Genomic DNA, 13,870 nt, shown 5'->3' on the forward strand with positions numbered 1-13,870 from the left:
CATGTAGTGAGCTAACAGTTGTCTAGAGACATGACCTTCCAGCCAACACTGAGTCACACTGCTTGGTGCACCAGTTGTATTAATTTGTACCCATAGGGTTCAAATGTATAGCAGTGACTTAGGGAAACACTGAGAAGTCAATAGCATTGAAAGAAGAATTTATTATTTACAGCTGAGAGAAGAGGGCATGGCACCACATTCAGGGCCTCGTTAAGAAGGACCAGGAAGCAGGAGGGAGGGAAAAGCACAGGCCACAGGCACTATCGGGGTTTCTTCTGGAAAGCACCCTTCCTCCAGACCATCGACTAAATGCAGGGCAGGGCATGGTCAGTGGTTTAGGATTGGCTAGTGTGAATAATTTTAGTGAGCTTTGGGGTATGGAGCTGTCCCTAGTTGTCTGGCACCTGGCTGTGGGTTGATTTAGGGCAAATACTGCCTTGGGATGTGAAAGTTCCATGAAGGAAGTGGTTGTGGGTACGGTTTTGCACTAAGTGGTTCGCACACGAAAGGCACACGCTTGTTCCCAGGGGAGCTGTTTCTCATCCTGGGGCTCAGCTGGCCTTGAGATGGGCAGCCTCTCGCAAAGTCTGACAAGCCTTCAAGGTGTTAAAACATGAAATACAGAAAATTATTTAAAAACATGATGGATGTACCTGTCCTTGGCAAAGTCAGGGAAGTACGACTGTTGTATTGAGTCTGTCGTGAACCTAAACTTAACTCAGTTTAGAAGATTCTCCTTCATTTATGAAGCTACCTTTTGTAGGTTTTTTGTTTTGTTTCGTTTTTGTGAAGTAAAATCCTCTCTTTGTGAAATGTTGATGAGAGTAGATGCTATTGATATTTCTGTAAATGTCCTTAAGTAACCATATCACTGTGGGATTTTCAGTTTTTAAAATTTTTAATGGTCGACGAAATGCCTTGGTTTGGAGTCACTCAGCCTGCTTCCTGCCCCTGAGGATGGGTCCTCCAGGTCCCGTCCCTGCCTCATATCACCTACCACTTGCTCTTTGCGATGCTCGTAGTTTCCTTCTTACCGTAGTGTTTGAGAGGCCGGGATCCCGAGCCAGACTCCTGGCGTCCAGTCCCAGGTCTGCTACTTAAAAACTTGTGGCCTTGGGCAATTTACTGAACTTTCTGAGACCAGGGTGTGTGCAGGGGAGCCCTTGGGATTCCTGCTGCCCCTGATACTGTTGTTGTCATCCTCACACGATTAACACTGTGGTCAAGCGTGGATGCGGCACGTTCTGGGCATTGCTGTGGAGCTTTGTGGTTAACAGCACAGAGAGCAGAGATGCCAACGCCTGGGTTTCCTCACTGGCTCGGCCACTCACCAGTTCTTTGCTCCTCAGGAATCACTGTATCTGCCTGAGCCTGATTTTCTTCATCTATGAAATAGTGTCGATAGCAACATAGACTTCCTGGGGATGCTGTGAGGAAATCCTCAAGTTGAATCCTCCATTTGGTCCATGGTCTGGAGGAAGGGTGCTATAAACATTGGTTAGGATGTGAAAAAGGACTGGGATCCATGAAGACACATACCTTATTTTGAATGAAATGAGTCAATATTTGAAATATGTCAGTTTTTCTCTAAAGTATTCCATAAATATTGTTCAATTCTGAAATGACATAATGCATTTATATTGCTTGGCACAGTCCCTTGGGAGTGGTTCTATCCTATAAATACTAGTTTTCGACTTGCTGTTAAGAGTAAAGCTTCCATGGCAGCATAGTATGACATGCTCTTGGTTTCCGGGTCATGTTAAGAGCTTTTAGTTTGGGCGGAGCAGCTTCATTCCAGGGTCTGATCCTCATCCTGAAGTCCCAGACTAGATAGAGGGTCTTTTTTTTTGTATGTGTGTGTATTTTATGTGTAATTTATTTTCAAGCATATATAGATATTTTCTTTAAAATGTTAGGTCTTTATAGCTTTATTAAATTTTTATTATTTCAGCATATTATGGGGGTACAAATGTTTAGGTATGTATATTGCCCCTGCCCCACCGACGTCAGAGCTTCAAGCGTGTCCATCCCCCAGATTATGTGCCCCACACCCATTACGTATGTACCCGTCCCCTCCTCCCCACTCTCATTTGCCCAACAGCCAGTGAATGTTACTACTATATACACACTTAGGTGTTGATCAGTTATTACCAATTTGATGGTGGATACATGCGGTGCTTGTTTTTCCATTCTTGGGATACTTTACTTAGTAAAATGGGTTCTATCTCTATCCAGGATAATACAAGAGGTGCTATATCACCATTGATTTTTGTGGCTGAGTAGAACCCCATGGTATACACATACCACATTTTGTTAATCCACTCATGTATTGATGGGCACTTGGGTTGTTTCCACATCTTTGCAATTGTGAATTGTGCTGCTGATGGTGGGTCTTTATTTCTTTCGTCAGAATCCACATGTCCAATTTCTTTCTCCACAAACAGGGTGTCCTGTTCCCAGACCTGAGCTGATCTACCAGCTAGAGCATGGGCAGGAGCTGTGGACAGTAAGGAAAGACCTCTTCCAGGGACTCTGTCCAGGTAGGAGCCAAGGTCTGGGCAGCTGAGAGGCTCTGCAGGCTTGAAACTGGGAGGAGAACACTGGCTCTGGAATCTCAGGGAAGCTTCTTGTTGTGACTTCTCCAGGAATTTGGGAGCCCTGGGGCGTTTTGACCTGTGGTCTCTTATACCTCCCATCCCCATCACACATGTCTTCACCTCTGGGGACAAATGAGGTTGATGAACTGGCATCTGTCTCGGGGCTCCAGCTATGTGGGCCTGAAACCTGTGTTTTCCCTCACCAGCTCTGTGGCTCTTGTGAAGTTGCATGATCTCATGTCTTTGAATGTAAGTTCCGACAAGTTAACACTTGCTGCTGTTGCAAGCAAACTCCAAAATCTCAGTGATTCAGCATAGGAAAACTATTTTTCTCATTCATACCAAGGTCTGCGTGGGTCTATGGGGCGTTATGTAGCACACAGTAATTCAGGGGCCCGGGTACCTTCTGTCATCAGCCTTCACTTTAAGGTTGTGTTGACATCCTTCTGCTGGCAGAGAATTAAGAGGAAGGGAAGTCACAGCCACTTCCAGAAGCACCAATTCACCTCACATTCTACCCATAGGAGGTAGGGATTTGGCTACACTGGGTCCACAGATCTGGGAAATATGGCTGAGCTGTGTGTCCAAGGAGAAGAGCAAATGGTTTGGCGATCATCTACTCAGTCTACTACAGTCAGTCTGTTCCCTGAAAAATGATAGTAACAATAGTTTTTATGTCATTGGGTTGTTTGAAGATGTAATCATGTTATTCCTTAATGCGTATAACAGCACAGTGTCTGAGCCATAGTAAGTGACTCATCATAATAAGCTGTGAATATTTCTCATGTTTTATTAGTCATGATGAAAAATGATGTATTTCCTTCTGAACTCGGGGGAAAAGTCTCCCAGTTTCATTCTCCAACTATATCCTGCCTACCACCCTTTCCCTCCTTCTCCATCTGCCTATTTTCTGAGTGTCAGTCAGACACTGAAGTAGTCAGTCCTCGCCCATGTCTTCCTGCATCTCCTGTGTTGTAGAACCTCTAGGTGCCATTTGGCCTTCTCTGTCCCACACCTAGGCTGCTGAGGGCACTTGGGCTGTCATGTGTTCACTGGTGCCCTTGCAGAGTCATGATCTCTCTTCCATGTTGGTCCATTGGGCTGCTGAGCCAGCCCTTGAGTTGTCTTAGTGCTGTCCCTTTTTAGCCATTCAGAGTCTATTTCAAATCTTCTCCCCTCTTGAATTCCACATCTCCACTTGAGTATCTCAAAAGCACAAAGCTCAACATGCCTAACCAAGAACCCAGGATCTTGCTCACTCTTACCACCTCCCAAGTTTCAGTAATGTTCCTGCCATCCAAGCAGATTAGAAGACTGGATACAACCGTAGACAACTCAACACCTCCTTCTCCATCAGTGTACACATGTAGTCATCCAGACAGTTACTATTTCCTAGGCATAGATGTCTCAGCATACGACCATTAATGTGTCAGCACATTTTAATATTGACAACTCAATTATTTTGAGGTGTGTTCCTTCTATGCCTGGTTTTTCAGTTTGTTTGTTTTTTTTTAAATCATGAACGGGTGCTGGATTTTATTGAATGCTTTTTTTGCATCTATTGAGATAATCATATGGTTTTTGTTTTCACTTCTGTTTATGTGATCAATCACATTTATTGATTTTGGGTATTTTACACCATCCTTGCACCCTTGGGATAAAACTCACTTGATCATGGTGAATTATCTTTTTGGTGTGATGTTGGATTCGGTTTGCTAGGATTTTTGCATCTATGTTCATGAGGGATATCGGGCTGTAGTTTTCTTTTTTTGGTGTGTCCTTTCTTGGCTTTGGTATCAGGGTGATACTGGCTTCATAGAATGAATTGGGGAGAATTCCTTCCTTCTCGGTGTTGTGGAACAGTTTCAGTAGGATAGGTGCCAGTTCTTTGTAGGTCTGGTAGAATTCAGCTGTGTATCCTCATCGGGGGCTCTTTGTTGTTGGGAGATTCTCTTTTTTTTTTTTTTTTTCAGCATATTATGGGGGTACAAATGTTTAGGTTACGTATGTTGCTCTTGACCCCCCTCTCCCCCTCAAGTCCGAGATTCAAGCGTGGCCATCCCCCGGATGGTGCGCATCGCACTCTTTGTGTATGCATATACCCGTCCCCTCCTCCGTCCTCCCCCCTCCCCTGTGCCCGACATCCAATAAATGTTATTATATGTGCACTTATGTGTTGATCAGTTAACACCAATTTGATGGTGAGTACATGTGGTGCTTGTTTTTCCATTCTTGGGATACTTCACTTAGTAGAATGTGTTCCAGCTCTATCTAGAAGAATACAAGAGGTGCTGTATCACCATTGTTTGTTAAAGCTGAATAGTACTCCATGGTATACATATACCACATTTTATTAATCCACCCATGTATTGATGGACACTTGGGTTGTTTCCACATCTTTGGAGTTGTGGGGAGATTCTTTATTACTGTTTTAATCTCTTTGCTCATTATTAGTCTGTTGAAGACTTCTATTTCTTCCTGATTCAAGCTTGGGAAGTTGTATGTTTCCAAAACTATCCGTTTCCTCTAGATTTTCTAGCTTGTTTGCCTAAGTATTTTCATAGTGGTCATGGTTGATATCTTGTGTATCTGTGATATCAATTGTAATGTCTCCTTTTTCATTTCTGATTGAGCTTATTCGAGTTCTTTCTCTTCTATTTCTGGTTAATCTAGCTAGTGGTCTATCGATTTTGTTTATCTTTTCAAATAATCAACTTTTGATTTCCTTGATCATTTGTAATTTTTTTCAGTTGCCATTTTATTTAGTTCTGCTCCTTCTTACCTTTGTTATTTCTTTTTTTCTGCTAGCTTTGGGTTTGCTTTGTTCTTCATTTTCTAGTTCCTTCAAGTGTGACATTCAGTTGTTAATTTGTGATTTTTCTGTCTTTTTGATGTAGGTATTTAAAGTTATGAATTTCCCTCTTAGTACTGCTTTTTGCTGTATCCAAGAGATTTTTGGAAGCTGTGTCATCATTGTCATTCAATTTGAAAATCTTTTGATTTCCATCTTGATTTTATCATTGACCCAAGGATTGTTCAGCAGCAGGTTAATTGCCATGTATTTGTGTAGTTTTGAGAGTTCCTCTTCAAATCGATTTCTAGTTTTATTTCGCTATGATCTGAGAAGATACATGGTATGATTTCAGTTTTTCTGAATTTGCTGACACTTGTTTTCTGGCTTAACATAATATATTTTGGAAAATGTCCCATGTGTTGATGAGAAGAATATATACTCTGCATTTGGGGGTAAAATGTTCTGTAAATATCTGTTAGATCCATTTGTTCTAGAGTCCCATTTAAGTCCTGTGTTTCTTTGTTGATTTTCTGCCTTGATGATCTGTTTATTCTGTCAGTGGATTGTTGAAGTCCTTGGCTATTACAATGTTGCTGTTTATTTCCTTAGATCTAGTACAATTTGTGGGAGCTCCTGTGGTAGCTGCATATATATTTAGGATTGTTACATCCTGTTGAATTGCTCTCTTTATCATTCATTATATAATAACTGTCTTTGTATTTTTTTTTAACCATTGTTGATTTAAAGTCTGTTTTATCTGATAGGAGAATAGTTACTTCTGCTCACTCTCAGTTTCCGTTTGAATGGAATATTTTTTACCACCCCTTTACCTTGAGTCTATGAGAATCTTTGTGAGTTGAATGGGTTTCTTCAAGACAGCATATATTTGGGTTGCATTTTTTAATCCATTCAGCCAATATATATCTTTTAAGTGGAGCACTAAGACCATTTACTTTCAGTGCTGGTATTGATATGTGAGATACTGTCCTGTTCATCTTGTTGATTGTTACCTCGTTCCATTTTCTTCCTTGTGTTACTATTTTATAAGAGTTGTGTGTTCACTTTCAGTTGTTTTTACACTAGTGGGTATCAGTTGTTTTGTTCCATGTACGAAGCACTTTTAAGCATATCTTATAGGGCATGTCTAATGGAGATAAACTACCTTAGTGTTTACTTGTCTGGGAAAGACTTTATTTGTCCTTCATTTATGAAAGGTGGTTTTACAAGGTACAGAATTCTTGTCTGGCACTTACTCTGTTTAGGAAGACTAAAAATGGGACCCCAGTGCCTTCTGGCTTGTAGGGTTTCTGTTGAGAAGTCTACCGTTAGTCTGGTGGATTTTCCTTTACAAGTAACTTTCATCTTCCTTTGTATGTCTGATGCTTTCATCTCACAGCTTGTAGGATTTTCTCCCCTTTGACTTTGGTTAGACTGATGACTACGTGCCTTGGTAATGTCTTATTTTCCATGAATCTTGCAGGTGTTTGATGACCTTGTATCTGGATATCTAAATCTCCAGTGATAACAGGGAAGTTTTCCTGAATTATTTCCTCAAATAGGATTTCCATGCTTCTGAGTTTTTCTTCTTCTCTCTTGGGGATACCTATGATTCTTATCTTCATTCACTTTACATAGTCCCATATTTCTCAGATTGTTCATTATTCTTTATTCTTTCTCCTGTATTTTTGACTAACAGGGTTAATACCAAAACCTTGTCTTCAAGCTCTGAAATTCTTTCTTCTGTTTGGTCTGGTCTGTTAAGTTTCTACTGTGTTTTGACATTCCCTAAGTGACTCTTTGATTTCTGAAAGTTGTTATATTTTTTCTTGCATCATCTATCTCTTCAGTGAATTTTTCATTCATTTCCCGAATTTTATTTTTGGTTTGTTTGAGTTGGTTTTCAACTTTCTCATCATTCCCATTCATCATACTTGCCATGCATATTCTGAATTCCATATTTGACATTTCCACAATTTCCTTTTGTTGAATCCATTGCTGGCAAACTATTGTGATCTTTTGGGGGTGTAAAAACAGCCTGTTTTTTGTTTTTCTTTTTCCTGTTGCTAAAGGTCTGATGCTGGCTTCTCACCTGAAACCTCTTCTGTAAGCTCAACACAGAACACAGATAGCTTTGCAGTACACTTGTTCTGCTCTGCTGAGAACTTTGTTGCTCAGTGAAGAGAGTGAGAGATCCCTGGATGACATGCTTGAGTCCTACTCCAGAAGACTGATCAGGCAGGAGAGGTTCAGATGCACTGTGAGCCTTTAGCACTGCTGCTCTCCTGTATCTCCCCATTGCTTTGTGGTTGTCATGGGTGATTGGCACACACATTGTGAGCATTCGTCCCACCCATGTCTAGCAGTGATGGTGCCACCCAGGCAGCAGCAGGGAGTGTCTGGGGTCATGGGTGCTCTCTCTGCCCAGGTCCTATGGCAGCTATGGCTGGGTGGGGCTGCCCACATGGCAGCAGCAGACACCAGGTCTGTGGGCACCCACTTTTCCCGGGTCCTCCAGTGGCAGTGGGGGTACACAAGAGCTCCCACTTTCCCCGCTCTCTCCCAAGCCCAGCAGGAGTGATGGGGAGGCAGCAGCAATGGATGTAACACCACAGATAGACACAGCACTCTGTGACTAGGACTAAAAATGGTGCCAGCTGTAGCACCCAGGGTTTATAAGCCAGCAGGAACCTGCTGTGCCTCGTCTCCAGAGCAGTGCGGCTGCATGGTCTCCAGCCAGCCCCGGTTGCAGCCGAGCAGCCTTCTGCTGTGGAGGGGCACTCCCGCAGCTCTGATTGCAGTGTCCATGGGGGGGAGTGTGGAGCCCCAGGGTTCTCCTCTCTTCTTTCTCCACATGTAGGTACCTTCCCTGCATACCTCCTGCTGAGCAGGTCACCTCACATTTCCTCTCCGTCACTTTGGGAATGTCCTGTTACTAACTGTTGATTCCCAATGCTCTCTCTTAGACATTTGATCTGAAGGTGAATACGTACTCGCCACTTTAGATCGTCCCCGTGAGAGCAGTACGTGCAGGTTCCTTCTAGTCTGCCATGTTGCCTTGGTTCCTGTTTTTCTCTCATGTTCTCTTGATTTGCATTTCCATCATTGCTAAAATATTTTAGCAACTTACGATTTTTTGCTAATTTGTGTTTTCTTGTTTGAAATACAAATCATTTATCATTTCATGATAAATGCCTATTTTTCTATTAACTTGTTTGCCTTTCTCTTTTTCCTTTGTAGGGATTCTATGTACATGCCTGATACTTTTGTCAGTTATGTATGCTTCAGATATATTCTAGTTTTTAATTTTGTCCTTTCATTCTTTAAGGTATCTTTTGTTTGATAAAGGTTATTTTAGTGTAGTCTAATTTATGACTTTTCTGGGTTTTTCTCTTTTTTTATTGCAGGAACAGGAAAGGAAAGGGCCTAATTCATGACTTTTCTTAGACAATTAATGGCTTTTTTGTCTTACATAAAAAAAATGTTGCTTTACTCCAATATCAAAAAGATATTCTTGCTTATCTTATTAATTTTTTTTTGTTTTTTTTGAGACAGCATCTTGCTCTGTTGCCTGGGCTCAAGTGATCCTTCTGGCTCAGCCTCCCAAGTAGCTGGGACTGCAGGTGTATACTACCACACTTGGCTAATTTTTTTAAATTCTGTAGAGATGGGGTCTCGCTATGTTGCTAAGGTTGGTCTCAAGCGATCCTTGTACAGTGCTGAGATTACAGGTGTGAACACCACGCCTGACTGTAAAGATACTCTTATTTCTCATATTCTAAAAGTTTTAAAACTTGTCATTTGGCATTTAAGTTTTATCAATGAGGTTGATTTAGCATATATAGTGAAATAGTATTGCAATTGTTTTTATTACCCATGTGGGTAGCCAGTTTTTCCAGCTTCATTTACTTAGTTCAACAGACTGTCAGTTCCATGATAAAATATAGTTGCTATTTTACAGGGAATTATATTGAATTTATAATATGGATTTGGCAAGAATTGTCAGTCTATTACCAGAACTTTGGCACTTATCCCCAAGGCTGCTTTGGAAGAATGAGGACAAGTGTTTTGAGAAGGAAAGGGAGTTTTATTAATTTGCCAGCAAATGAGGAGAATGGCAGACTCCCATCTTAAAGTACCATTGTCCTGTCTATAAGCAGAAATACAGAGCTTTTAAAGGGAGGGTTTTCAGCTTTAGGGTATTGTTGTTTAACTACAGTTGACGATTCTGATCTATTCCATCTCCAACGAAAACAATCTTGTGACTTCTGCCTGCACAGTTCTGTTGGAGCCATGTCCTGTGGTACAAAGAACAAAGGACACTCCCCTGCCCCTCCGAACCACTGGCTTTGGGCAGGAATGCAGGTTTTAATTCTCAAGAAGAGTGGGAGAGGTTTTAATGAGATAACTTTTAAAATATTTTACCCTTTTCCAGGCCATTCCCTCTGTTATAAGTTTATATTATTAAATTCTGTGTTGACATAGATCTTTATTATCTTTAATTAGCGTGTTACAGTTTTCTCTATCTCAGTCATGTGCATTTTGCTGATCTTTTCACGAAGCTTGTTTTCAGGCATACCAGACTCAGTATGTCCCACTAGGGCTTGCTTACCTCCTGCCTAATGAGCCCTGTCCTGACTGGCAGTGGTCATATGACCTTCACTGTCAACCAGCTCAGCTTCCCCTCTATCTCCACCTGTCCCTAGATTGTCATCAACACCATACTGCAGTTTCTTTGTACATTCTGTCTTCCAGGGCTTTGGTGTCCTTCCTGCTTTGTCTTTATGGCAACTCCTTTGTGGCCAGTAAGACTCACTTCATTAGGCAACTCTTTTTTTTTTTTTTTCTTTCTTTTTTTTTTTTTTTGAGACAGAGTCTTACCCTTTTTGCCCAGATAGAGTGCCGTGGCGTCAGCCTAACTCACAGCAACCTCAAACTCCTGGGCTCAAGCGATCCTTCTGCCTCAGCCTCTAGATTAACTGGGACTTACAGGCATGTGCCACCATGCCCAGCTAATTTTTTTCTATGTAATTTTAGTTGTCCAGCCAATTTCTTTCTATTTTTTTTTTAGTAGAGATGGGGTCTCACTCTTGCTCAGGCTGGTGTCGAACTCCTCAGCTCAAACGATCCGCCTGCCTCAGCCTCCCAGAGTGGTAGGATTACAGGCATGAGCCACTACACCCGGCCCCATTGGGCAACTCTTATTGGAAAACTTCCCCTCTTTTCCTGCCCAGGATTTGCCTAACACAAGGTTAGGGACATAGTCCTCTAAGACTGCCAGGTCTGTCTAATTCTTCTGACACCAACTACAAATTCTGGATTTCCCAAAACCATCCTCAGGTTCACATATTTGATAAAAGACTCCCTAAAACCTATTTTACTTACAATCATATTTATTACAGACAAAAGGTACAAATTAGAAGAGATGCAAAATGTATGGCTGGAAAGGTTCCCAACACGAGGTCTCAGTCTCCCAGGGACTCACTGTGTCCCAGCCTTGGTATATGGCAGTACAGGCTTGGATTGTTACCAACCCAGGAAACTTACTAGAGCTTCAGTGTCCAGAACTTTATTGAAGCTTCATTACATAAGCACATTTGATTGAGTCATTATCCATGTGGCTCAATCTTCAGCTCTCCTGCACTTTCCACAGATTAAGCTGTTATGTTGTGACTTTGTCCAGACCTTGGCCAGAGTCATCTCTTCAGGATAAACTATTTAGTTGTCTATAATGAGTTATACCTGTTTGCATAAACTGTCAAATATGGCCCTGGGGGCTGACCATCAATGTAAAAGACATTCTGGAAATACCCAGTATTTAGAGGTTACTTCCCATGACTTTGGAAAAAACCCAAACATTTCCTTGGGGAATTAATTTTTTGTTGCACACTTGTATCTTCTGTGTGGGCTGCATTAGGTTCCTTTTCCTAGTGTTCTTGTACCAACATGGAATGTCCTGTCCTAGAGGAAACTTACGATGCAATGTCATTGTTACTCTGCCCATATCCAGTCTGGAATTGTGAAGGTAACTCCACTACAGACTCATTGTCCTCTGACCCATCTTATCCCCCTGGGTCTCCTTTATAAGATACCCGGAGTCCCAGGACCAGGAAAGAAAGAATTTGCAAACCCAACTTTCAAGTTTCAGAGATATAGCACATAACGGACACAGAAGTCGTATTTTCATCTTCAGTTTTTCACAGAAATGATAATTTTGTTTCTTCTTTCTTGTCATTACTAACAGGCCATTTTATGTCTTGAATTTCTTTCAGGGGACAAAGAAAAACCTAAGACCCCAGAACCCATCACTTGTGAGCCAGCCCGGCCTAGGGGAGTCTCACTCCAGGGAGAACTAACACAGGGAGCCTCAGGGGACTCCCAGCCTCAGCAAGCCAAGGATCAGAATGGGCCATATGAAATGCAGGAAGGACACTTGAGACCAGGGATAGATCCCGAGAAGGAGAAACTTGCTGGGAAAAGGAACCCTGAATGTGATGAGTTAGGGAGAGGTGGTGGTGCATGTTCCAGGATGATACAAGAGCAAGTCTGTCCAAGAGATACAGTCCATAGCCTTAACTCAAGTGGATCAGGTAAAGAGCCCATGCTTCAGGAAGAGGAAAATATCTTTAAATGCAATGAATGTGGAAAAGTCTTTAACAAGAAACACCTCCTTACTGGACATGAGAAAATTCACTCTGGAGTGAAGCCCTATGAATGCACAGAATGTGGGAAAACCTTCATTAAGAGCACACATCTCCTTCAGCACCACATGATCCACACTGGCGAGAGGCCCTACGAGTGCATGGAGTGTGGAAAGGCCTTCAACCGCAAATCATACCTTACTCAGCACCAGCGTATTCACAGTGGAGAGAAGCCTTATAAGTGCAGTGAGTGTGGAAGGGCCTTCACCCACCGATCCAATTTTGTCTTGCATAAAAGGAGACACACTGGAGAAAAATCTTTTGTGTGCACAGAATGTGGGCAAGTCTTTCGACATAGGCCAGGTTTCCTTCGACACTATGTTGTCCACAGCGGTGAGAATCCCTATGAGTGCTTGGAGTGTGGCAAGGTCTTCAAACATAGGTCATACCTCATGTGGCACCAACAGACTCACACGGGGGAAAAGCCCTATGAGTGCAGTGAATGTGGGAAAGTCTTCTTGGAGAGCGCAGCCCTCGTTCACCACTATGTCATCCACACCGGGGAGAAGCCCTTCGAGTGCCTCGAGTGTGGGAAGGCCTTCAACCACAGGTCGTACCTCAAGAGGCACCAGCGGATTCACACTGGGGAGAAGCCTTTTGTGTGCAGTGAATGTGGAAAGGCCTTCACCCACTGCTCTACTTTTATCCTGCATAAAAGGGCCCACACTGGAGAAAAACCTTTCGAGTGCAAAGAATGTGGAAAAGCCTTCAGCAATCGGAAGGATCTCATTCGCCACTTCAGCATCCACACTGGAGAGAAGCCCTATGAGTGCGTAGAGTGTGGAAAGGCCTTCACCCGCATGTCAGGCCTCACAAGGCACAAGCGGATTCATAGTGGAGAGAAGCCCTATGAATGTGTCGAGTGTGGGAAATCCTTTTGCTGGAGCACAAACCTCATTCGACACTCCATCATCCACACTGGAGAGAAGCCCTACAAGTGTAGTGAATGTGGAAAAGCCTTCAGTCGCAGCTCATCCCTCACTCAGCATCAAAGGATGCACACGGGCGGAAACCCTATCAGTGTGACAAATGTGGCAAGACCTTTTACAAGTGTGCAAACCTCAGTTACCCTTCGCGAACTCCTTTTGGGGAAAGATTTTATGAATGTAACCACTGAGGCAAATCTTTTGCCAGAGGAAACAACTACATCTGATCATGCATACCAAAGAGAAACCCCACAAGTGTCTTCACCGTGAAAAATCCTTCTGTTACAGAATATTACTTGTCATCTAAAGAGGCATAGTAGAAATTGACCCAGCCTAGAGCCTTATTCTCCATCTGAGAATTTATCCTGGAGAGAGACCCAGTGGTTATTGTACAAATAAGAAAAACTTCAGCTACTTCTTTCTCCTTAGTTTACAGTGCAGTGTTATCTCAGGAATTATTTTAAAAAGGAGGAGAGGTAGAAGATGAAATGCAAGCACAGATCTTTTCAGAGTGCTCTACCAAGCTTATGGCACTTTGTTATTGATTCCTTACTTTATTTAGGGCAAGGGAAGTGTTTCAGAGGTAAAGGGCCTTGATTGTTTTTGTTTCTTATATATGCATTCATTGCTGTCCAGTGTCAAGAGAATTAGTTGATGGCAAGTCTTCAAACTTTTATAGTACATCTTCTGTGTTCCACAATAGTCTTTACTCTTGAGAAACATAACTTTTATGAGAAAATAGGGATCTTGAGCCATGAAATACTTATGTTTAAGGACCTAAGGATATGTATCTGAATGGGCACATTTTATTGCACCGGTTAAGACCATGTAAGGCTTGATTTTTTAGAAAAAACA

General features: G+C 42.2%; 1 protein-coding gene across 1 annotated transcript in view; it reads left to right on the plus strand.

Moving 5' to 3' along the window:
- The window catches only part of LOC105817817 (zinc finger protein 264), a 20,847-nt gene extending 7,425 nt beyond the window's left edge, over window positions 1–13,422 (plus strand). Inside the window, exons 3-4 of the mRNA XM_012653611.1 lie at window positions 2,445–2,540; window positions 11,661–13,422. Coding sequence (XP_012509065.1) covers window positions 2,445–2,540; window positions 11,661–13,285 — 1,721 coding nt within the window. The 3' untranslated portion in view covers window positions 13,286–13,422. The remainder of the gene's footprint in view (window positions 1–2,444; window positions 2,541–11,660) is intronic.
- Window positions 13,423–13,870: the final 448 nt, after the last annotated feature.

The sequence above is a fragment of the Propithecus coquereli genome, unplaced genomic scaffold, assembly GCF_000956105.1.
Source record: "Propithecus coquereli isolate 6110/MARCELLA unplaced genomic scaffold, Pcoq_1.0 Scaffold425, whole genome shotgun sequence".
In the NCBI taxonomy this organism is placed as follows: Eukaryota; Metazoa; Chordata; class Mammalia; order Primates; family Indriidae; genus Propithecus; species Propithecus coquereli.